The sequence below is a fragment of the Vulpes lagopus genome, chromosome 8 (assembly GCF_018345385.1).
Source record: "Vulpes lagopus strain Blue_001 chromosome 8, ASM1834538v1, whole genome shotgun sequence".
In the NCBI taxonomy this organism is placed as follows: Eukaryota; Metazoa; Chordata; class Mammalia; order Carnivora; family Canidae; genus Vulpes; species Vulpes lagopus.
The window spans coordinates 63,144,810-63,169,225 of NC_054831.1; the positions used below are offsets into that span (position 1 = coordinate 63,144,810).

A 24,416-nucleotide genomic window follows, 5' to 3' on the forward strand; every position below is an offset into this window, starting at 1 on the left:
CCTGTTTCTCCCTCTGCCTGTCTCTGCCTCTCTCTGTCTCTCTCTGTGACTATCATGAATAAATAAATAAAATCTTAAAAAAAAAAAAAAAAAAAAAAAAGAAAATGAAAAGTTGTAGACTAGGAGAAAATATTTCCAACCCAACTTCTGATAAATGACATATATTAAGAACATATAAGGAACTTTCAAACTTTAAAAACAAAAAAAACAGCCAACTGAATTTAAAAAAGAGGCAAAAGACAAAGATTTCATTCTAGGAGGATATACAGATAACAGATAAGTGAAAAGATATTCAACATAAACAGTCATTAGGGAAACAAAATCACGATGAGGTATCACTATACACTTATTAGTATAGCTAAAATAAAAAAAATAGTGAGGACATCAAGTGCTGGTAAAGATGAAAAAAACAGCATCTCTCATATATTGCTGGGGGAAATGTAAAATGGTGCAACCACTCTGGAAAAGAGTTTGGTAGTTTCTCAAAATGTAAACTTAGAACTACCACATGACCCAGCAACTCCACTTCTAGGTACCCAAGAGAAATGTAGTTAAATATTTTAAATCCAAAAAGCAGAGGGGATAGGAGTGATATAAGGAAGCATGAGAGTTATCTTTATGATCTGTATCTTGAATAGTTCTGTATCTTTATATATATAAATCTATATATGTGATAAACGGCATACAAGTATACACAAACCATTGCACTAATGTCAATTTCCACATTTTGATATTAAACTGTGGGTATAGAAGATATAACCATTAGTGAAAAATGGATGAAAGGTAAATAACTGTTACTGTCTTTGCAACTTCCCATGAATCTGAAATTATTTCAAATAAAAAAAATTTAAAAAAGAAGAAGCATTTCATGTAAGTCCAGCATGACTGACATCAAACCTGGCAAAGATATAAGAAAATCACTCTTTCTTGTAGGAGAAGGCCAATCTCTCTCATAAACATAAGAACAAAAACAAAGTACTGTCAAATCAAAACAATTAAATGGATTCACTTCAGGAAAGTAAGGTAGTTTAATATTAGAAAATCAATCAATAGAAATCATCTCATTAACAAAGGAGAAAAAAATCACATGCTCACCTTAACACAGAAATATTGATAACATTCATTTTTAATGAATAAAAACTCTTAACAAAACTAGGAAGAGACCTTAGATTTCTAAAAAACTTAGAATGATGTCAATAAAAATAGCATAGTAAGAAACTCCAAATACCATTTCTCCATAAAAGTAAGAAAAAAGTGGGCAAAAACTATGAGAATCAACTTTTTCTGAACTCTGGAAATTAGCCAAAGGCTTTCCAGGACCATTTTGGGAAAATCAACTGACTTTTTAAAAAATTAATTAATTAATTAAGTTTAGAGAGAGAGAATGAGTGTGGGAAGGAGGAGAAGAGGAAGAGGAAGAGGAAGGGGGGAGGGAGGGGGAGAGAGAGAGAGAAAATCTCAAGCAGACTCCCTGCTGAGTGTGGAGCCCAATGGGGGACTTGATCTCAGGACCCTGAGTCATTGACCTGAACTGAAATCAGGTTTAACCAACTGAGCCACCCGGGGTGCCCCCAAATGAGCTATTTCTTTATAAGAACAACAATCTTTCTATACAGAATTTAATGTAATGAACATAAAGATACTGGACTTGATAAAAGAGTGGACATACTCAGTGAGAACTTCAATAAAGAGATAAAAAATATTAAAAAAGAACCAGTCAGAGCTGAAGAATTCAATAACTGAAATTAAAAACTCACTAGAAATAATCAACGACAGATCAGAGGATGTAGGGGTCCCTGGGTGGCTCAGTTGGTAAAGCATTGAACTCTTGATTCTGGATCAGGGTCATGAGATTAGCCTCAAGTAAGGCTCCACATGGGCATGGAGCCGGTTTGAGATTCTCTCTCCTTTTCTCATTGCCCCTCCCAGAGCTCCCTCACAAAAAAAAAAAAAAAAAAAAAAAAAAAAAAAAATTCCCCCAAACAAAAACCAACTAGAAGATATAGAATGGTTCATTAATTTGGAAAAGGTAATAGAAAGCAACCAAACTGAGCAAGGAAAAAGAAAAAATAATAAAAATAAGAATAGGTTAAGGGAATGCTTCAATATCATCAAGCAGAATAACACTCATAGGAATCTCAGGAGGAAAAGAGAAAGAAAAGAGGGCAGAGAACTTATTTAAAGAAATAATAGCTAAGGGCGCCTGGGTGGCTCAGTTGGTTAAGTGGCTGCCTTTGGGTCAGGTCATGATTCCAGGATCCTGGGATCAAGCCCCATGTTGGGCACAGTGTGGAGTCTGCTTCCCCCTCTTCCTCTGCTCCTTCCCTCTACTTGTGCTCTCTCTCAAATAAGTAAATAAAATAAATTAAAAAAAAGAAATAATATCTGAAAATTTCCCTAATCTGGGAAGGAAACAGATGTCTAGGTCTGGAAAGCACAAAGCCCACAGCAAGATGAACCCAAGGAGGCTCATACCAAGACATATTATGAAAATGGAAAAAAGTAATGTTAAAGAGGGAATTTTTTTATTTTAATTTTTAAAAGAGGGTATTTTTGTTTTATTATTTTTTTAAAAATATTTTTTATTGGAGTTCGATTTGCCAACATATAACACCTAGTGCTCATCCTGTCAAGTGCTCCCCCTCAGTGCCTGTCACCCAGTCACCCCATACCCCCGCCCACCTTCCCTTCCACTACCCCCTTCATTTCCCAGAGTTAGGAGTCTCTCATGTTCTGTCACCCTCTCTGATATTCCCCATTAATTTTCTCTCCTTTCCCCTTTAATCCCTTTCACTATTTATATTCCCCGAATGAATGAAACCATATAATGTTTGTCCTTCTTCACTCAGCATAATACCCTCCAATTCTATCCACATTGAAGCAAATGGTGGATATCTGTTGTTTCTAATGGCTGAGGAATATTCCATGGTATACATAGACCACATCTTCTTTATCCATTCATCTTTCGATGGACACCAAGGCTCCTTCCACAGTTTGGCTGCTGTGGACGTTGCTGCTATAAACATTGGGGTCCAGGTGTCTCAGTTTTTCACTGCATCTGTATCTTTGGGGAAAATCCCCAGTAATTGCTGGGTCATAGGGTAGCTCTATTTTTAACTCTTTGAGGAACCTCCACAGAGTTTTCCACAGTGGCTGCACCAGTTCACATTCCCACCAACAGTACAAGAGGGTTCCCCTTTCTCCACATCTTCTCCAACATTTATTGTTTAAAGAGGGGTTTTTAAAAATTTCTTCTTATTGGAGTTCAATTTGCCAACATACAGCATAACACCCAGTGCTCATCCCATCAAGTGCCCCCCTCAGTGCCTGTCACCCAGTCACCCCAATGCCCCACCCACCTCCCTTTCCACCTCCCCTTGTTTGCTTCCCAGAGTTAGGAGTCTCTCATGTTCTGTCATAAAGAGGAAACTTTTAAAGCAGTAAGAGAAAACAGTTACATACCATGTGCTTCCCACCAGCCCCCCGCCACCCTGCACCGAAACAAACAAACAAACAAACAAACAAACAAACAAACAAAAAACAACCCTGTAAGTTTACCAGCTGATTTTTTTTAGCAGAAACTTTGCAAGCCAGAAGAGAGTGGTATGATATATTCAGGTGCTGAAAAGAAAAAAGACCTACAACCAAGAACACTATATCTTGTAAGGTTATCATTCACAACAGGAGAGATAGTTTGCCAGACAAAAGTTTAAGTTCATCACCACTAAACCAGCCTTAAAAGAAATGTTAAAGAAATCTTTAAATGGAAAGAAATGGCCTTAACTAGAAGAAATTTATGAAAGGAAAAAATTTCACAGGTAAAAGCAAACATATAGTAAATATAATCAATCATTTTATAAAGCCAGTACAGAGGTTAAAATGCAAAAGTAGTAAAATTAACTATATCTACAAAAACTAATCAAGGGATACACAAAATAAAAAGATTTAAATAAAATATGACATCATATACATAAAATGTGGGAGTATAAAAATTTAGTGATTTTAGAACATGTACGAACTTAAGCCAATTAATTAATTATTTTTTAAAGATTTCATTTATTTATTCATGAGAGACAGAGAGGGAGCGCGAGAGAGAGGGGCAGAGACATAGGTAGAGGGAGAATCAAGCTCCCCATAGGGAGCTTGGTGTGGGACTCGATCCCAGGAATCCTGGGATCACAACTTGAGCCAAAGGCAGATGCTCGACCACTGAGCCACCCAGGTGCCCGCCACCATCAATTTAATATACACTGCAATATATATAAGATACTATATATGAACCTGATAGTAACCAGAAATCTGTAACTCATAAGAGATACACAAAAAATAAAGGAAAAGAATTAAAGTATAATGCTAAAGAAGGCCATCAAATTATAAGGAAGAGAGAAAGAAGGAAGCAAAAGACTACAAAAACAATCAGAAAACAATGAACAAAACAGCAATATATACTTATCAATAATTATTTTAAATGTAAATAGACTAAATGTTCCAATAAGAAGACCTAGGGTGACTATATGGATTAAAAAACAAGACTCAGCTAGATGCTGCCTATAAGAGACTCACTTCAGACTTAACAGACTGAAAGTGAAGGGACAGAAAAATATATACTATACAAATGGAAGTGAAGAAAAGCTGGGATAACAATGTTTATATCAGACAAAACAGTCTTTAAAAGAAAGACTGCAGCAAGTGACAAAGAAGGGCATTACATAAAGATAAAAGAATAAACCCAATGAGAGGTTATAGCCAATGTAAATATATATATGTACCACCCTAAATAGGAGCTTCTCTCACTTCTTTCATTCAACATAGTCCTGGAAGTCCCTGCTGCAGCAATCAGACAATATAAAGAAATAAAAGGCATCCAAATAGGTAATAAGTAAAACTCATTATTTGTGCATGACATGATACTATGTTTACATAACATATAACATTGTATATCAATTATACTTCAATTAAAAAAAAGCACAGCAAACTGCGGCACGGACCACAGCTCCTCACTGCCTGAATGTACCCCCCTATTACCCCCTATTCCACAGCTCCTCACTGCCTGTACCCCTTATTACCCCCTATTCCACAGCTCCTCACTGCCTGTAAAAATAATAACTGATTTCTAATCCAGGCAGGAGCAGAGTGAGCTAATTTGTGAAGAATTACAATTATTTGTTCTAACCTGTCTGGTGGGGCTCCCTGGATTACTGGTTCAAAAAGCTTGTCTTTATTTTTCTTAAATCAAAGCTGGTCTAATTCTAAAGCTGCTTCCCTGGAGGCATTTGTTGAAACCTCTTACAAGCTAGTATATTAACTACTGCTGACTGAGGTGACAGAAAACAGTTGGGAAAACAACAGATTAATCAAAAAGCTTGGAAGGAAAGGCTGAGGAATGAGATGCTCTGACATTCCGGGGAATCTAGAATTCCATGTGCCATGTTCAGGGCTGTGAGATGCTCAGAAAAGACCTGAAAACAATAAAGGTTCTCACTAGCTGATGACCTTGAATGTCTTTGGAAACAGAAGGTAAAGGGCAAGGCAGAGTTGTAAACTGCTTGGCTGAGTATGGAAGGCAATCTCCAATACATACACAGAAATCATGGCAAAGACTGGAAGAATTTTGGGCTCTAGGCATTTAAGGAAACTCTGTCCAATTACTAGCTGATCACTATGCTAATGAAACAGAATTCAGCAGCCACATATGACAAAAAAAAAAAAAAATACAGACTTCATAAAATTAGTTAAAAAAAAAAAACACCACTAAACAAACAGCTACAATTAGACCAAATAACAACAAATCCTAGAAAGGAGAGAGAATCTGGTTTCCAAAGTTGCCAACTTATAATATTCATAGTATCTTCAATAGCAACAACAAAAATTACAAGGCCTGTAAAGAAAAAAAGGGAGTATGTGCCATACAAAGGAATAAAGAAATAGAAATCGTGCCTGAGGAAGATCAATGTACTTTCTAGATGATAGCTCTGAATCTATTTTAAATATGTTCAACTAAGGAAAACAAAAGAAAAGAAAATGTTTATACAAAGACCCTTATGTGGATGTCCACAACATCTTTTATCACAGCCAAAAAGGAAAATCAACCAAAATCAACCAGTATATTAGCTGTTGAGTGGATAAACAGTGTGTGATAGATCGATACAATGGAATATTATTCAACTATAAGAAGAAATGAAATACTGTTAAATGCTACAGCATGGATGAACCTTGAAAACATTATATGAAGCCAAACACAAAAGAGCACATATTGCATTATTCTAATTACATGGAATGTCTACAAGAGGCAAAACCATAGGGACAGAATGTAGATCAGTGGTTGTCATGGAAGAGGAAAGCTGAGAATTGGAACTAACTGCTAACAGGGAGATGGTTATTTTACTTTTTTTGGTGTGATGAAAAAGTTCTCAAATTAGATACCAGTTATAGTTGCACAACATAGAAAAGAGACTAAGTAACCACTAAAGTGTAGGCTTCACTTTTAAATGGTGAATTTTATGTGAAATATATCTCAAAATTGTATAAAAAGCTAGCAACATACATATTTAATAATGAAATAAAATTTTAATAAATAATTTCAATGATGAAATAAAAGGTTTCAGTGATGGAATTTTTTTTTAAAAGATTTTATTTATTTATTCATGACAGACAGAGAGGCAGAGACACAGGCAGAGGGAGAAGCAGGCTCCATGCAGGGAACCTGACATGGGACTTGATCCTAGTTCTCCAGGATCACACCCTGGGCCAAAGGCGGTGCTAAAACGCTGAGCCACCCAGACTGCCCTAGTGATGGAAGTTTTTGATTTTGGAAATTGTTATCATCACTTTTATTCTATATGTATTAGAGATTCTAAATAGCACAAAAGAAAAAAAAATGTATAACATATAAATAGAAAACACGAAAAGTTGCATCACATTACAATTTTTTAAAAATGTAAATGAATGGATTTATTAATGGTTTTTAGGATCAATCCTGTCTGGATGTCAATTCTTCCAAAACTAATGTATATATATTCAATATACTCCAAGTTGAGTATTTCAGCTGAATAATCTGTGGAAAATGACAAGCTACTTTAAAAATTTATATGAAAACACAAATCGGCAACCTTATAGAAGGGGAACTGAGCTGGAAAATTATTGCACCAGGTACTTATTATAAAGTTACAGTAATTAGTACTATATGGTATTGGCATAAGATGCACAAGTAGATTAACAGAACAAAGTAGAAAGCCTGAAAACAGACCCACACATTTATAAACACTTGTTTTGTGATAAAGACAGTATTTGTAGAGCTGCAGGAAGCAGTATTTTTATTAAGTGAGTCAACTGATTTGGAAAACTTTTGAAGAAAAATTACACTTAAACATTATTTCACCCCAAACACAAAAATAAATTCCAGGAGATTATTGATCTAAATGTGAGAAACAGAACATGAAGGTTTGTAGTATTATCTTTATGACTTTGAGGTAGGAAAAGATTTCTTAAACAAAACACAAAAACACCAAATATGGGAAAGGAAAGGAAAAGTATGATTGAAATTAGTAACTCTGGTCATCAATAGATACCATTAAGCGAGTGAAAGGGCAGGCCAGAATGGGATAAAATATGTGCAGAAGATCTGTTTATGAAATATATAAAGAACTCTTTACAAATCAATTTGAGAAAACATGGGCAACTCAATAAAAAAAGACTTGAAAAGATACTTCACATAGGAGAATATCAGTGTCCAATAAATGTAAGCAAAGGGGTTCATTCAATCTTATTGATCAAAGAATATGCAAATTAATTCATAATTAGATATCACTTTATACCTACCAGAATGGTTAAAATATAAAAGACTTGACCAAGTGTTGGCAAGAATGTAGAGTAACTGGAATTTTCATATCCTGCTGCTGAAGTATAAATTGATAACAACATTTAAAAAAACTGTTTACAAGTAAAGTTGAGCAATGACCTGCAACTTAACTCCCAAAATAGAAATTTACACATATGTATACTAAAAGTACAATAACGTTCACGGGAAAATTATTTATGGTAGCCAAAAACTGGAAAAAATGCAAACTTTTAACAAAAAAATTCTGCTATATTTCTAAATGAACTAGTACATATTAATGAAAATGAACAACCTACTGCTATACACAATAACGGACAAATCTTACAAATACAATGCCAAATGGAGGGAAGGAGATGCAAAAGAGTACACATGGAATGTGTTATGGACTGAATGTTTGTGTTCCCCCCAAATCATGTTGAAATCCTAACCCCCAATGTGATGATATTAGGAGGTAGGGCCTTTGGAAGATGATTAGGTCATGAGGGTGGACCTCATGAATGGGATTAGTGCCCTTATAAAAGAGACCCCAGAGAGCTCTCTCACCTCTTCTGCCATGTGAGGACACAGCGAGAAGACTGCTGTCTATGAATTAGGAAGAGTGCCCTCACCAGACACCGAATCTGCCGGCGTCTTGATCTTGGACTTCCCAGTCTTCAGAACTGTGAGAAATAAATGTTTGTTGTTTAAGCCACCCAGTCTATTATATTTTTGTTCTAGCAGCCTGAATGGACTAAAACAGGAGATTCCATTTAGAAACTTCAAACAGCAGGTAAAACTAATCTATGATGTTAGAAGTTAGGATATTTTTATCTTTGTGGAAGGAAAGGAAGGTAGAAACCAGGAAGAAGAATGAGGGAGGCTTCTGGACAATGGCAATGTTCTACATATCTTCTTGATCTTGGCAACAGTTAACTTGGTTCACCTTGTGACAATTCACTGAGCTGTATATTTTTATATTTTATGTCCTTTTCTGTATTTTACTTAAGTAAAAGAGATTTTTAAAAGTTTATTTACCTGTTTTTTCTGTGTTTTGTTTCTGTTTTCCAGCCAATCATCCATTTGTTCCTCAATTTCTTCTATAGAAGTTCCATGATCATAAGATTGAATATATGCACTTTCTAAAGGCGTATATACAGGAAATTCAGGTTTTGGTTTTTTTACTTTAACTTTCTTCTGTTCTAAAAAAATGTTTAAGAGAATTATTGGGATTTCTTAAGAATAAAAAAAGAATTTTTAACATTTTATTCATACACTGTATCTAGAAAAAACATAAATATTGTTCTTTCATCAAAACAGAATTTTTTTTATATAAGTATTTTTTAAAATTTATTTATTCAGAGAGAGAGAGAGGCAGAGACACAGGCAGAGGGAGAAGCAGGCTCCATGCAGGGAGCCCGACGTGGGACTTGATCCTGGGTCTCCAGGATCAGACCCCGGGCTGCAGGCGGCGCTAAACCGCTGCGCCACCGGGGGTGCCCCAAAACAGAATTATATACAATGGGATATAACTCAGTCATAAAATGGAATGAAATCTTGCCACTTGCAACAATATGGATGGACCTCAAGGGCATCATGCTACGTGAAATAAGTCAGAGAAAGACAAATATGTGATCTCTCTCATATGGGGAACCTTAACAAAGCCAAACAAAAACCAAACACCCCCCTCCCCCAAAACCCAGCTTATAGATACAGAGAACAGATTGGTCGTTGTTAGAGGCAAGTGTGGGAGTGAAGAAGTGGGTGAGGACATTACAAAAAATTACAATTGTTTTGCTATAAATAGCTAGGTGTTTTATTGTGCATTAGCTACTGCATTGTTTTTAAATGAAACTCACAGATACTCACAATGAGATGATGATCACAATATAACCACTCTATCAGTTTGTATATATCTTTAGTTTTCAAAGTACTTTTTATGAAACATTTCTTACATGAAAAGAACTCAGTCATAATAGTGACATAATATTGGGTAAGTAACTTAACCCTTAGAACAAATGTCTATTTTCTCATTTGTAAAAGGCAGCTAAATCTAATCTTATAAAATTGATGTGCAGAAAACTATAAACCTTAATATACTACTTGGTGCAAAAGTGGCTCCTGATAAATAGTATATACATTCATCTTTTCAATATTTTAACAAGTGCAAAATGTAATCTGATGGCATCGGGGGTAGTTATCAATGGATGGCTATCAAATGGCCCCTTCATTAAATCTGTTTTGATTACAGTGTCAGTATTAAGAAGCTACTCCATTCTTAATTGCTATAGTCAAATTCCATATAGTCAAATTTCTTATAACCATATTTCACCATTGTGTGTGCATGTGTGTTCACATATTCTATAATGCTGATGTAGTAAAATTAATACAATATTGTCATAGGAATAATTTCTAGAACAAAGAATCCATAAACATTTCAATTCAATGGGAAAAGGATTTAATAAATTATGCTGGCACAACTGAATATACATTTGAAAGAAAACTGGACATAATCTTACACAATACACAAAAATAAATCCCCGTTGGATAAGAGCCTTGAGGGGGAACCTGGGTGGCTCAGTCGGTTAAGCATCTGCCTTAGGCTCAGGTCATGATCCCAGCGTTCTGGGATCAAGCCCCATGTTGGGCTCCCTGCTCAGTGGGGAGCCTGCTTCTTCCTCTCTCTCTGTCCCTCCTCTTGCTTGTAGTTTTTTTTTTCTCTCTCTCTCTTAAATAAATAAAATCTTAAAAAGAAACCCTTGACTTAAAAAACCCAAACAATAAACATCTTGTGAAAAAAATCTAAAATACTCCTTGTATTATTTAAAGGATAAGGAAATCTTAACTGAGACTGAAACACAGATGCTATAAAAGATAAAGGAGAGAATAAACAAATCATGAGAGAATTAATATATTTGAAAAGGATATTTACAATTTAGAATACAAACAGAAGACTGATAATACAAAACATTTAAAGAGATGTTAAACACCACCCCCCCAAAAATGGGCAAAGTTCACAAAAGAACAAATCCAAGTGGCCAGGAAACAAGATACACCCTCTAAAGTTTAAAGAAATTGGGATGCCTGGGGGGCTCAGCAGTTGAGCGTCTGTCTGCTTTTGGCTCAGAGTGTGATCTTGGGGTCTCAGGATAGAGTCCCGCATTGGGCTCCCTTCGTGGAGCCTGCTTCTCCTTCTGCCTGTGTCTCTGCCTCTCTCTCTCTGTCTCTCGTGAATAAATAAATAAAATCTTTAAAAAAAAAAAGCTTAGAGAAATGCAAACTGAAGTAATAACATGATATGATTTTATATCTATTATATGAGCAGAAATCTAAAAATCTAATAAAAGATACTGTTGGTAGGGAAAGGGCCATCTCTACATTGGTGGTAGAAATGTGAACTATTACATTACAGCCTTTTGGGAAGTGATCTAAGAGAACCTATTAAAATTAAAAAAAAAAAAAATCTCTCCAGCAATTCCCCCAGAAATAAAAGCATAGAGACAATGAAGCAAAAGAGATGGGGGTCGCCTGGATGGCTCCCTCAGTTAAGAGTCTGTCTTCAGCTCAGGTCATGATCTCTAGGGATGGAGTCCTGTACTGGGCTTCCTGCTCAATGGGATGTCTGCTTCTTCCTCTCCTTTTGTCCCTTCCCCTACCTCATGCTCCCTCCCCCCTCTAATAAAGTTTTTTTAAAAAAGAGGAGGAACATCTCAGTAAAAAATAAATAATAAAAATGAATGTATATGTATATGAATGTTTTACAAAGTTGTAGATATAAATATAAAACAAAATTTAAACATTACAAAACATAACTCTGAAAATACAATTTTTGAAACCAATAAACAAACCACAGCTTAAAATATTCATTGATTTCTCGCTACTTTAATAATATAGGGCTAAGACTGTAGCATCCAACATTTTGCATTTGACAAAATTTTTCATATATATTAAAAATAAAAACGTGTTTTCAAAACATGTCTAAGTGAAAAAGAAGACCTCTATTTGTTAACTACCCTCATCTTTCCTGCAAATTTCTAGTTTTAATAAACTGCATGTAATTAGTATGGGCCCAGCTATGAATTTTGGTGTTAATAAACATATCCTTATATATAGTTCATCCAAGAAAAACAAATCTAAGATTTTTTTTTTTAGCAGCATGATGAATCTTATAAGGAAAATTTTGAGTTAAATAAAGAATACAGAGTATTTTTGCTAGAAAAGTAATTATTATTGAAATTTGGTAAGTTATGGGCTTCAGGTTAAGATAGATTGATTGTTTTTTTTTTTTTTTTTTTTTTAAGATTTTATTTATCCATGAGAGAGAGAGAGAGAGAGAGAGAAACATAGGTAGAGAGAGAAGCAGGCTCCAGGGAGCCTGATGTGGGACTCAATCCTAGGACTCTAAGACTCCTGGGCCGAAGGCAGGGGCTCAACCACTGAGTCACCCAGGTGTCCCAAGATAGGTTGATTCTTTTTTTTTTTTTTTTTAAATTTTTATTTATTTATGATAGTCACAGAGAGAGAGAGAGAGGCAGAGACACAGGCAGAGGGAGAAGCAGGCTCCATGCACTGGGAGCCCGATGTGGGATTCGATCCCGGGTCTCCAGGATCGCGCCCTGGGCCAAAGGCAGGCGCCAAACCGCTGCGCCACCCAGGGATCCCCAAGATAGGTTGATTCTTAATGACAAGCCTGACCAAGGCTAGAAACAAAAACTGACCAACCAAACAACAAAATCCAAAATAAATTTAAAAAGGGAAGTAAAACAAACCCATAACACATTAAGTGTCTAGTGACTGAAGAGAGAAATGGTTTCCTTTCAAAAGAAAAATTTATTCAACATGATTGTCAAAGGAATAAGAAATGAGCCAAATATCATCCTAAGGGAGTCCTTCCATTTGATGCTTTCATTCAACAAAACAACACAGAGTTCGGGTAGAGGAACAAAAACCAAAAAAACAAAAAACTCTGGCATAAGTAGCCTGTCTTTTCATATACTTGGAAACTGACACTAAACAATTCAACTAATGAGTTAGCTACTTAGATCAAATACTTCCTGTCACACATTGCAAAAGTGTTTATTATGCTAAGACACATTTGCTGAATAGTAATTTGGGCTCTTTGATCATGAACCTGCAGATATTCTTCAGGTCTTGATTAACACTTGTACCTCTATGGTTTTGAAAACAGTGGAGAAGAGTTTAAACTGAGCAAAGTTATAACATCTTAACTTATTACCTTCTTTTTCTAGCAGACACAGAGAATTTCTCTTTGGAAATGCTCAGACAATAGTGCAACAGATATTAATGAAATGGAACTTGGAAGAGGAAAAGGAAGGAAGTTTTTAAATCAGTTTTGAGCACTATACTTAAAATATGGAACTGAAAAACTAGATTATATCAGAAAAGTTATCAGAATGGTAAGGAGTTTTGAAATCATGTCATTAATATGAATACTGGTAGAAAAGTGAGAAAACAAGTCAGAAAAACTAGATTCTGTATCTTTTGTCACTTGCCAATACATTAGTATTTACTTCACATGATTTATCGCTAAGTCTCCACCTATAAAATGAAATATCTGCTCTACCTAACTCACAGTACAGGTGCAGAAATTAAATCTTGACTTATACAGGAATGTGCTCTAGATATTTTTTTTAAAGATTTTATCTATTTATTCATGAGACACACACACACACACACACACACACACAGAGAGAGAGAGAGAGAGAGAGAGAGAGAGAGAGGCAGAGACACAGGCAGAGGGAGAAGCAGGCTCCGTGCAGGGAGCCCTACGTGGGACTCAATCCCGGGTCCCCAGGATCATACCCTGGGTCAAAGGCAGCGCTAAACTGCTGAGCCACCTGGGCAGCCCAATGTGCTCTAAATATTAAGGAGAGAGGGAACTATGTGCTAAACTAAGCTCTTGATAAAACTCCCTTCACTTCCACCTGCTTTTTCCAGTGTAGCTCCCATTCCTTTGACCTACTGGGGTCCTAAACCTTGGAGTCATCAACTCCCCTTTCTCCCTTACATCCTGTAAGAAATCTAGTAGGAAATCTTGTCGCTAATTTCGAAAATACATTAAGAATTCCATTTCTTCACTTTTATCACCCTGATCCAAGCTATCACCACCTCTTGTCTGGATTACTAAAACAGCTCCCAACTGGTTGGTCTCCTTGTTTCAAGTCCTTGTTTCAGTGTGTTCTTAGCCTCACAGTCAGACTTCTTAGAACATGTATCAAATCATGTCACTCCTCTGCTCCATCTTCCTAGGACTTCCCATGTCAGACTAAAAGTCAAGTTCTTACAGTATAAGGCTCTCAGTGATTTATGCCTCCTATCCCCACCCCATTCATCATTTCTCTAACCTCATTTTAATACTCTCCAGACTCCTAACTATTCCTCAAGAACATAAAACTTTCATCCATTGCCTCTACTTGAGGCAATCCATTGCCTCATCTCCCTTGAGGGCTTTGCTCAAATGTCTCTTTATTACTGAGTCCTTCATTGTCCACCTTATTTAAATTGCAACAGGCCTGCCACATCCATATATACATACATATATGTACTCCCCATCATTCTTCCTTGTTACTTTTTATTTCAGTATTGGTCATTTATCATTACTTATCTTGTTGATTCTTTCTATGTGGGTTAAAACCACTAAAATTTTATACCCCCTTCCACATTTTATGTAGATTATGTCATATTTTATATCTTTTTATTTGTGTATCCCTTGATTAGTTTTTGTAGATATAGTTGATTTTACTACTTTTGCATTTTAATGTCCACAATGGTAAAGAGACCAATCCCCTACAATGTCAGCAGAGGCGAGGTGGGGAGCTGTAAGTAGGCATTCTTGCCTATCCCAGCAAAGGGATATCAGCTGAGTGTCATCAGTCTGGCAAGCGAGAACACCCATACCTGCCCAACCCTAACAAGATCCACAAGCACCCTTTCTTTCGGCTATAAAACAGGACATGGACGTCCACCCCTACCTGAGGGCAGCAACTCTCCCCTTTCTCAACTCAACTACAGCACTGTCAGAAAACATCACTTAAATAAGATTCAGAGTATAATACTCCAAAAGTCCAAGGTTTGTTTTTTTTTTTTTTTTAAGATTTTTATTTATTTGAGAGAGAAAGAGTGTGAACATGAGCAGGGGGAGGGGCAGAGGGAGACGGAGAAGGCTCCTGCTCAGCAGGGAGCCTGAGTAAGACTCTGGGCTCCATCCCAGGGCCCTGTGATCATGAAGTGACCAGAAGGCAGACACTTAACTGACTGAATCACCCAGGCGCCCCCTAATGTCCAAGTTTAAATTTAAAAAAAATCCCTCATCATACCAAGAACCAAGAGTATCTCAATTTGAATGAAAAAGATAATTAATAAGATGAAAGGGAGATCCAAAGTATCTGATAGACTTTTAGAGCAGCCATACAAAAATAGTTTGATAAGTAATAATGGGCATTCTCAAAACAAATGAAGAAATAAAAAGTCGGGATCCCTGGGTGGCGCAGCAGTTTAGCGCCTGCCTTTGGCCCAGGGCGCAATCCTGGAGACCCGGGATCGAATCCCACGTTGGGCTCCCGGTGCATGGAGCCTGCTTCTCCCTCTGCCTGTGTCTCTGCCTCTCTCTCTCTCTCTCTGTGTGACTATCATAAATAAATACAAAAAAAAAAAAATTAAAAAAAAAAAGAAATAAAAAGTCAATAGCAAAGACACAGAAGACATACCAAAATACTAATGGAAATATCAGAACCAAAAATGTGCCATATAAAATTAAAAATTTAATGATTGAGAACTCAAAAGAAAAATGGAATAGAGAAAGTAGTTAACTTGGAGACAGAATGAAAGAAATTGCCAAATCTGAAAAACAGAGAAAATAAATTTAAAAAAAAAAAAAAAAAAGAGCGTTGGAAACTTTAGGAACTATAACAACACTCCATTACACAACAGCAGAATACACATTCTCTTCAAATGCCATGAGATATATGGTAAGCTACACCATAAAATACACCTCAACAGATTTAAATGAATTGAGATAATAAAGAATGAGTTTTCTGACAAAATAAAATCAAATAAAAAATCAATAACAGAAAGATAACAGGAAAATCCCCAAATACTTGGAAACTAAACAGCATACTTAAATAATTCAGGAATCAAATACTGAACTGAATCAATGAAAATATGATGCATCAAAATATGTTGGACACAGCCAAAACAGTGCTGAGAGAGGAATTTAAAGCACTAAAAACTTACATTAGAAAAGATGAAAAGCTTCAAGACCATAATCCACATCAAAAACAAAACAAGCTCAAGAAAGCAGAAGGAAAATGGTAAGAGCAGAAATAAATGAAATAGAAAACAAAAAGCAATAGATAAAAAATCAGTGAAACAAAGAACTAGTTCTTTGAAAAGATCAATAAAATTGACAAACACCTGGCAAAACTGACAAAAAAAGAGAAATTACCAGACTAGCACCAAAACAGGAGAAATCACTACAAGACATACAGACGTTGCAAGGATAAATTAGTATGAGAAACAACTATACACACATAAATTTGACAATTTATTATTTTTTTTAAGATTTTATTTATTTATTCATGAGAGACACACATAGAGAGAGAGGCAGAGACACAGGCAGAGGGAGAAGCAGGCTCCATGCAGGGAGCCCGATGTGGGACTCGGTCCCGGGTCTCCAGGATCACGCCCTGGGCTGAAGGCAGCACTAAACCGCTGAGCCACTTGGCCTGCCCAAATTTGACAATTTAGATGGAATTGATCAATTGCTTGAAAAAATACAAACTATCTCAACTCACTCTTAAAACAGATATGTAAAATAGGTATTGAATAGCCCTGTAATTACAAAGGAAATTTACTTTGTAATTTAAAACTCCTAAAATAAAAATAAATAAATAAATAAAACTCCTAAAATAGAAATATCCCATCTTAAATAGTCCCACCAGAGAATTCTACCAAATTAACACCAACAGTCTCTTTCAGAAAACAGTAGAATGCTTCCCAATTCCTTATGTGATGTTACTTTGATACCAAAATCAAACAAAGACGGTACAAAAAGAGAAAACTATAGACCAATTTCTCTCATATAGGTGCAAAAATCTTTAGTAAAATATCAGTAAATAGAATTTAGCAATATATAAAAATAATTATATACTATGGCTACATGGTACTTACTGCAGGGATGCAATTCTAGTTCAATATTCAAAATTCAATCAATATAGTCCGCCAAATTAACAAGCAAAGAAATATCACATGATCATATTAATGGAAACAAAAAAAATTAACAAAATTCAGTATCTAACAAGACATGCACAGGATTGGTATGCTAAAAACTGTAAAGCACTGAAGAAAGAGACCAAGAAGATATATATGGATGAAGAGACAGTGTTCATAGATTAAAGGACTCCAGATAGTAAATATCAATTCTCTACAAATTGATATACTAGTTTGACATATCAATTCTCTACAAATTGATATACAAGTTTGACATAATAATTCTTATCAAAATTTCAGCAACACTGTAGATATATACAAGATTATTCTAAAATTTACATATAAATGCAAAGGAACTAGGATAACTAAAACATTTTGAAAAAGAACAGGAATGTGAGAAGAATCACTCTATGCGATTTTTTAAAAAAGATTTTATTTATTTATTCATGAGAGACACAGAGAGAGAGGCAGAGACATAGGCAGAGGGAGAAGCAGGCTCCATGCAGGAAGCCCGATGTGGGACTTGATCCTGGAATCCAGGGATCATGCCCTGAGCCAAAGGCAGATGCTCAACTGATGAGCCACCCAGGCGTCCCGGATTTTAAGACTTACTGTAGAGCCACAATAATCAAGACTGTCACAGTGGCAAAAGGAGAGAGATGTAGATGAATAGAACAGAATAGAAAATTTAGAACCCTATGCAATAAGGCCAACTGATTTTTGACAAAAGACGCAGACGCAATTTACTTTTTGAATAGTTTAAAAAAAATAGTGTTAGAAAAACCGGCTATACATCCATAGGCAAAAAAAAACAACCCTTTAACCTAAACCTCCTTATAGAAAATTAACTCAAAATGGATCATAGATTTAAATGTAAAACAAAACTATAAAACTTTTACAAGAAAATATGGGAGAAATTATTTAGAATATGGCTTGGTGAAGAGTTTTTTAAAATAACATAAAAAGCCTGATTAAAAAAATAGCAACAACAACAACAAAAAATAGCAACAATAAATTGGACTTCATAATTAAAAGCTTTTGCTTTGTGAATATTAAGAAGACGAAAAGCGACAAATTGGAAGAAAACATCTGTAAGTCACATATCTGAAAAAGGAATCATATCTAGGTTATATAAAGGACTCTCAAACTTAACAGTAAAAAAAAAAAAAAAATCCAATTTGAAAATAAGCCAAAGGCATAAAGAGTTTACTGTAGAGGACATGCAGATGGCAAATAAGCAGATGAATGTTTCACCATCACTGGCCATTAAGGATATGCAAATTAAAGTCATGATGAGATATCTCTACCAATGTATTAGAACATCTAAAATAAAAAAACAGTGAGAATCCCAAGTGCTGGTAAAAGGTAGAGAGACTAGATATCTCATATGTTGCTATTAGGAATGGAAAGTTACATAGGTACTCTGGAAAAAAATCAAATAGTTTCTTAAAACTCTAACCATAAAGCTATCCTATGACCCAGCAATTGTACATTTATCCCAAATAAATAAAAACCAGGTTTACAAAAAAACTTACACCTGATTATTTACAGCAGTCTTATTTGTAAGAGTCAAAAACTGTAAACAACCAAAATGTCCTACAATTGGTGCATGGTTAAACAGATTATGGTACAATCATACACAGAATAAATAAGAATGAACTACTGATAAATGGAATAACTTGAATGGATCTCAAGAGCATTATGCTGAGTGAAAAGAGCCAATATCAAAAGGTCAAATATTTTTAAAAAGGTCAAACACTGATTCTCAAAATCCTATTCTCTAAATCATATAGTCAAAATGACAAAGTTAGAGAGATGAAAAATAGATTAGTAGTTGCCAGACATTAGGGATAATGGGGGGAATGGGAAGATATGGGTGTGATCATAAAGGAGTGGTGGCTGATTGAGATGGTGGTTACATAAAAACACACTTGAGTGATAAAATGGTAGAGAATTATATACACACTTTGTATCAGTGTCAAGTCCCTGGTATTCAGGAGCGTACGTGGGACCTTCTCTATATTATTTTTGCAACTTCCTATGAATCTATAATTATTTCAAAGTAAAAAGTTAAATAAACAATAATTCAACAAATATTGATGGGAAAACTAGATATCCAAGTGCAAAATAATTAAGTTGGCCCTTACCCACTAAGAAATGAAGTCCAAAGGGATCAAAGACCTAATGTAAGACCTTGAACTATAAAACTCTTCTTTGAAGAAAATACAGGGCAAAAGCTATATGACACTGGATTTGGCAATGATTTCTTTGATATGACAACAAAGACATAGACAGCAAAAGAGAAAACAAATTAGACTTCATAAAAATTAAATTCTGTGCATCAAAAGACAATGTCAACTGAGTAAAAAGGCAACCCACAAAGTGGGAGAAAATATTTGCAAATCACATATCTGATAAGTGATAATATCCAGAATACATAGAGAACTCCTAATTAACAACAAAAAATAATCCAATTCAAAACTGAGTACAGGACTTGAACAGACATTTCTCCAAAGAAACACCCATCAGGATGGCTACAATAAAAAAACTCAGAAAATCAGTGTTGGCAAAGATGTGGAAAAACTGGAACCATTGTGTACTGTTGGTGAATATAAAATGGTACAGCTTTTATAGAAAACAGTATGTTGGTTCCTTAAAAAACTAAAAATAGAATTGGGGTCCTGGGTGGCTCAGTCGGTTAAGTATCTGACTCTTGATCTCAGCTCAGGTCTTCACCTCAGGGTTGTGAGTTCGAGCCTCAGGTTGGGCTCCACATTGGGTGTGGAGCCTACTTTAAAAAATATTAAAAATAGAATTATAGTATGATCCAGCAATTCCACTTCTGGGTATGTATCAAAAGAACTAAACCAGGGACTCAAAGAGTTATTTGTATGGCAGAATTATTCATAATAGCTAAAAGGTTTAGCTATATAATATGATTCAGAAGTTAAGGTAGAATTTCTATTTGGTCATGTTTGCAAATGTACTGGAGCTAGTGACTGGTATATGCTTTTTCATAAGTGATCTCAGACAGTATTCTCCATCCATGAGCACATTATATTACGACAGCATAAATGATCTAACCTAAACTGGGGCTACCTCTGCCCTATCTCCCTTGTCCTCTTCACTATCAACCTCTGAATCAACTTAAGATCTCCTTTCTTCATAAAACCGAGTTTTCCAAAAATGAGTCTTCCTTTACCCTAGGGAAAGTGAATGTTTTCCCATCCTGCCACCCCAAAAAAGGCATACTCCGTCCTCCACCCACATACTTTTCTCTTGGCACTCTCCTACTTAGGTCCATCACTGGGGTATGCAACAAGGACCATGAAACAAGAAGAAAAATATAAAAATATAAAAAAATTTGTCTGGAACTATTATTCTGCAGATAAAAAAAGAAGAACTTGACAATAAAGGTCTGATTAACTTGCTTTTGTTTCTGTTTTAAATCATATAAGGTACAGAGAAAAAGATAAGGAAAATACTAAATTTTACTTCTTCCTCCAATTTTTTCTATTCAAAATTTCACCTTTACAATCATTTTTTTTCTTTCTTTTTTTTTTAAAGATTTTATTTATTTGATTTGAGACACAGAGCACGAGCATGTGCACACAAGTGGCGGGGAGGGGCAGAGAGGGAGAAGTAGACTCTTCACTGAGCAGGGAGCTGAATGCAGGCTCGATCCAGAACTCTGAGATCATGATCTACGCCAGAGGTAGACGCTTAACTGACAGCCAAGACACCCCTACAACCAATTTCTTTATGAAATTACTCATTTTTCCAATTCATGATATGGGCTGTTTCATTATTGTACTTAGAATTCACATCTATTGACTTAGAATAGAAAAAAAATCACATAAGTAAAGAATGTATAATACACATATAACAATGAAAAAGTCTTATTATAAATATTCAACTTATTTAAACCTAAAACATATAATTGATTCAATTTGTAATAAAGAAATAAGTGCTCAAATTTTCCAGATAGGTACATTTTTGGCATAGACTTCCAGATCAATGATATTTATTTTTAAGAAATCATCCTTTTCCTATTTCCCCCTCTAATATACCATTTTAATAAGACCACCACACCTTACTCAACATATATTCTGGTATGGCCCTCCGAGGATACTACACAATCTCAGCAGTAGAGCAGATAGACTTGAGGGCAGATTAACAATTAGGTCATGAAAAACAGGCAGCATAAAATAGCTGCTGCTAATCTGCATGAGATGCATTTACTCAATTAAGCGGATGGAAACGTTATTATGAACTCAGTATTCCAATGATGGTCTTTAAAATTAAGAAGGATAGGGGCAAATGAAATACACACTGGGGAATCTGGGGTCTTTATATATTAATTCTAAAGTATACAATACAGAACACTGTAATGAAGTTAACAAAATTAATTAAAAGATTCTTTGCATGTAACCATTAGAGACTACATTAAAAAATACATGACAGTTTCTGACATTATTAATAATGTGATTGTTCTTTAACATTCCTAATGTTGATACCATCACCTTTCCCTAATATACCACTGATATAAAAAATATGAGCATTAGCAGTCTTATTACTCACAGCTGGTATTTTTTTTTTAATATGCTTTCTCGTATTTATTTTTTCCATTCTGAGTTTCAATAACTAATAAACTAGTGAATTTTCAAACTTCTTAAAGGATTACTACATATTTTTACTGGCAAACAGTTTTTAGATTTTAGATATGTATTTGAAAATATGTTTCTTTACAACATCATTTTATTAGACAATAACAATAAGAATTATTAATCTGTTTGAAAATTTCTATCAAATGCTAAGAACAAAAATCTTTGAGCCATTTTGGGAAAATGATCACAAACTTTAAAAGGAATTTTTATGTTGTGACAAATTAATCTTATACTGTGATAAATATTTTATGCCTAACCCCTACTTTCTAAGTTGTAGTGTACATACTTAACCCATTATTATTACAGAATTCTAATATATATATATATATCAAAATTATAACAATTAAGTGATTTATTACAAAAGTTACATAAAAATAATAAACTGTGTTTATAAAAGCAATAAAATATATGTTCACCTTGACTCTACAGGTAAATTTTGGGTTACTTTGATATTTTTCTCTTTTCCTGTAAATGTGACTTCCCCCCTCCTTTTGATTTGTCTTGAAAAGCTTAGAAAAATTTTATCTAACAATTATACTTAAAAACAATTACATAAATAGTACACTTACTGAGTTTCATTTATTGATTGATTTACTCAATATAATTAAAATATCTCAACAATTACTATAAGTTTCTGTTTCAATCTTAGGTTTAATATAACAATAATAATCATTTGCACAACCTTCCTCCCCAACACATACCTTAGTAAGTAATCCTCTATCATCTTAAACTCTTCCCTCTTAATAGAAATCTGCTTTCAACAATGACATAGTTGACTTGATTATTATTATTTATTTATTTGAAAGAGAAAGCTAGCTTGAGCAGGGGGAGGGGGAAAGGGAAAGGTGAAAGGCGGGAGGGAGAGGGAGAAAGGAAGCAGATTCCAAACTAGGACTCTGAGATCATGACCTGAGCTGAAAGCAAGAGCTGGATGCTGAGTGGATTGAGCCACCCAGGCACCCATTAGTATTATTTAGCATTTATAATTGTTGAAGATTTTGAATTAAATTATGCGCTCCTTGAAAGTGTTGTATATAGGATAGGTGCTCATTAATATTTATGGAATTACATTAATTCATATAGTCATCCAATATATCCATTTATTATGTGCCAGGACATCATAGTCAATATTGCAGACATAAAGATGAAAAAGAAACAGCCCCTGTTCTAAAGTTACCCAGACACCTGAGGGATTGTAATAGGGTGAAATATGGACCCTAAAAGATGTTCATTCTATTCCCGGAATCTGGCAATATTTTACCTTATACGGCAAAAGGGACTTAGCAAATGTGATTAAGGTTGAGCACCCTGAGACAGGAGATAATTTCAAATTATCCAAGTTTGCCCAATCTAATCCCATGGGTCTTAAAAGTAAGAGAACTTTTCCCAGTTATCGTCAGAGAAAGATGTGACTACAGAAAAAATGTCAGACATCACAATGCTGCCTCTGAAGATGGAGGAAGATCTAAGGTATATGGGCGGGGGGGGGGGGGGGGGGTTAGAAGCTGGAAAAAGAATGCTGCCCTGTTTGGTAAACCTTGATTTTAGCCCAGTAAGACTCATGCTCGACTTCTGACTTACACAACAGTGAGATAATATATTTGTGTTTAAGCCACTAAATTTGTGGCCATTTGTGAGAGCAGTGTTAGAAAAGTAATAGTAGACCATCTAGTCCAACATGCTTTTTTGACAGATAGGAAACTAAAATCTTCAAAGTCACACATTTGGGGATCCCTGGGTGGCTCAGCGGTTTAGCGCCTGCCTTTGGCCCAGGGTGCAATCCTGGAGTCCCGGGATCAAGTCCCACGTCAGGCTCCCGGCATGGAGCCTGCTTCTCCCTCCTCCTGTGTCTCTGCCTCTCTCTCTCTCTCTCTCTGTCTATCATAAATAAATAAATAAATCTTAAAAAAATAAAAACACCAAAGTCACACATTTGGGTAGTGGCAATGCACTCTTTGAGTTTAGAGAGAACATAATCTTCTTCTCTTGTCTCAAACCATTGTCTGGTGCCAGAGGAAAGGCAGAAAGTGAGGACCTTCTGATGTGAAATTGTTTTCACCATTTTTCTATGTATTAAGTGTGTGGACTGGATGTATGGTATAGTAATACCACCAGTTTGCTTTGGCTAAATTACAGTTGACTCTTAATGCAGGTTTGAACTGTGTGGGTCCACTTAAATGCAGATTATTTTCAATATATACAGTACAGTGCTATAAAAGTATTTTCTGTACTCTATGATTTTCTTAATAACATTTTTCCTCTAGGTTACTTTATTGCAAGAATACAGCATATAATAAGTAAAACATACAAAATATGTATTATTCAACTGTTTGTGTTCTCGGTAAGGTTCCTGGTCAACAGTAGGCTATTAATAGTTCCGTTTTGGGGGAGTCAAAGTTACACATGGATTTTTCTCAGTGTGGGAGGGTTAGTGCTCCTAAACCCTGCATTGTTCAAGGGTCAACTACACTTATATATGCTACAGGAACTGCTTTTACTGCACATCCTCCTCGAGTTGTTTTGTAACACTATGCTTGCTCTGCATATGTGTGCATTTATGGGTGTGAGGTGACCAGTTATTAATTATCTTTGTATTGTCTCCTGTGCCCAGGTTGGTATTATGACATCATACACTTCTTTATTTTTTAATTTCTTTAAAAAGATTTTAGTTATTTATTTGAAAGATGGAGAGACAGAGACAGAGAGAG

At 35.3% G+C, this 24,416-nt stretch overlaps 1 protein-coding gene across 1 annotated transcript in view; it reads right to left on the minus strand.

Annotated features, from left to right (window-relative positions):
* Positions 1 to 24,416, minus strand: part of DNAJC1 (DnaJ heat shock protein family (Hsp40) member C1) — a 204,095-nt gene that overhangs the window by 88,579 nt on the left and 91,100 nt on the right. The window contains exon 8 of the mRNA XM_041765812.1: positions 8,852 to 9,015. Within this exon, the coding sequence (XP_041621746.1) occupies positions 8,852 to 9,015 (164 nt within the window). The remainder of the gene's footprint in view (positions 1 to 8,851; positions 9,016 to 24,416) is intronic.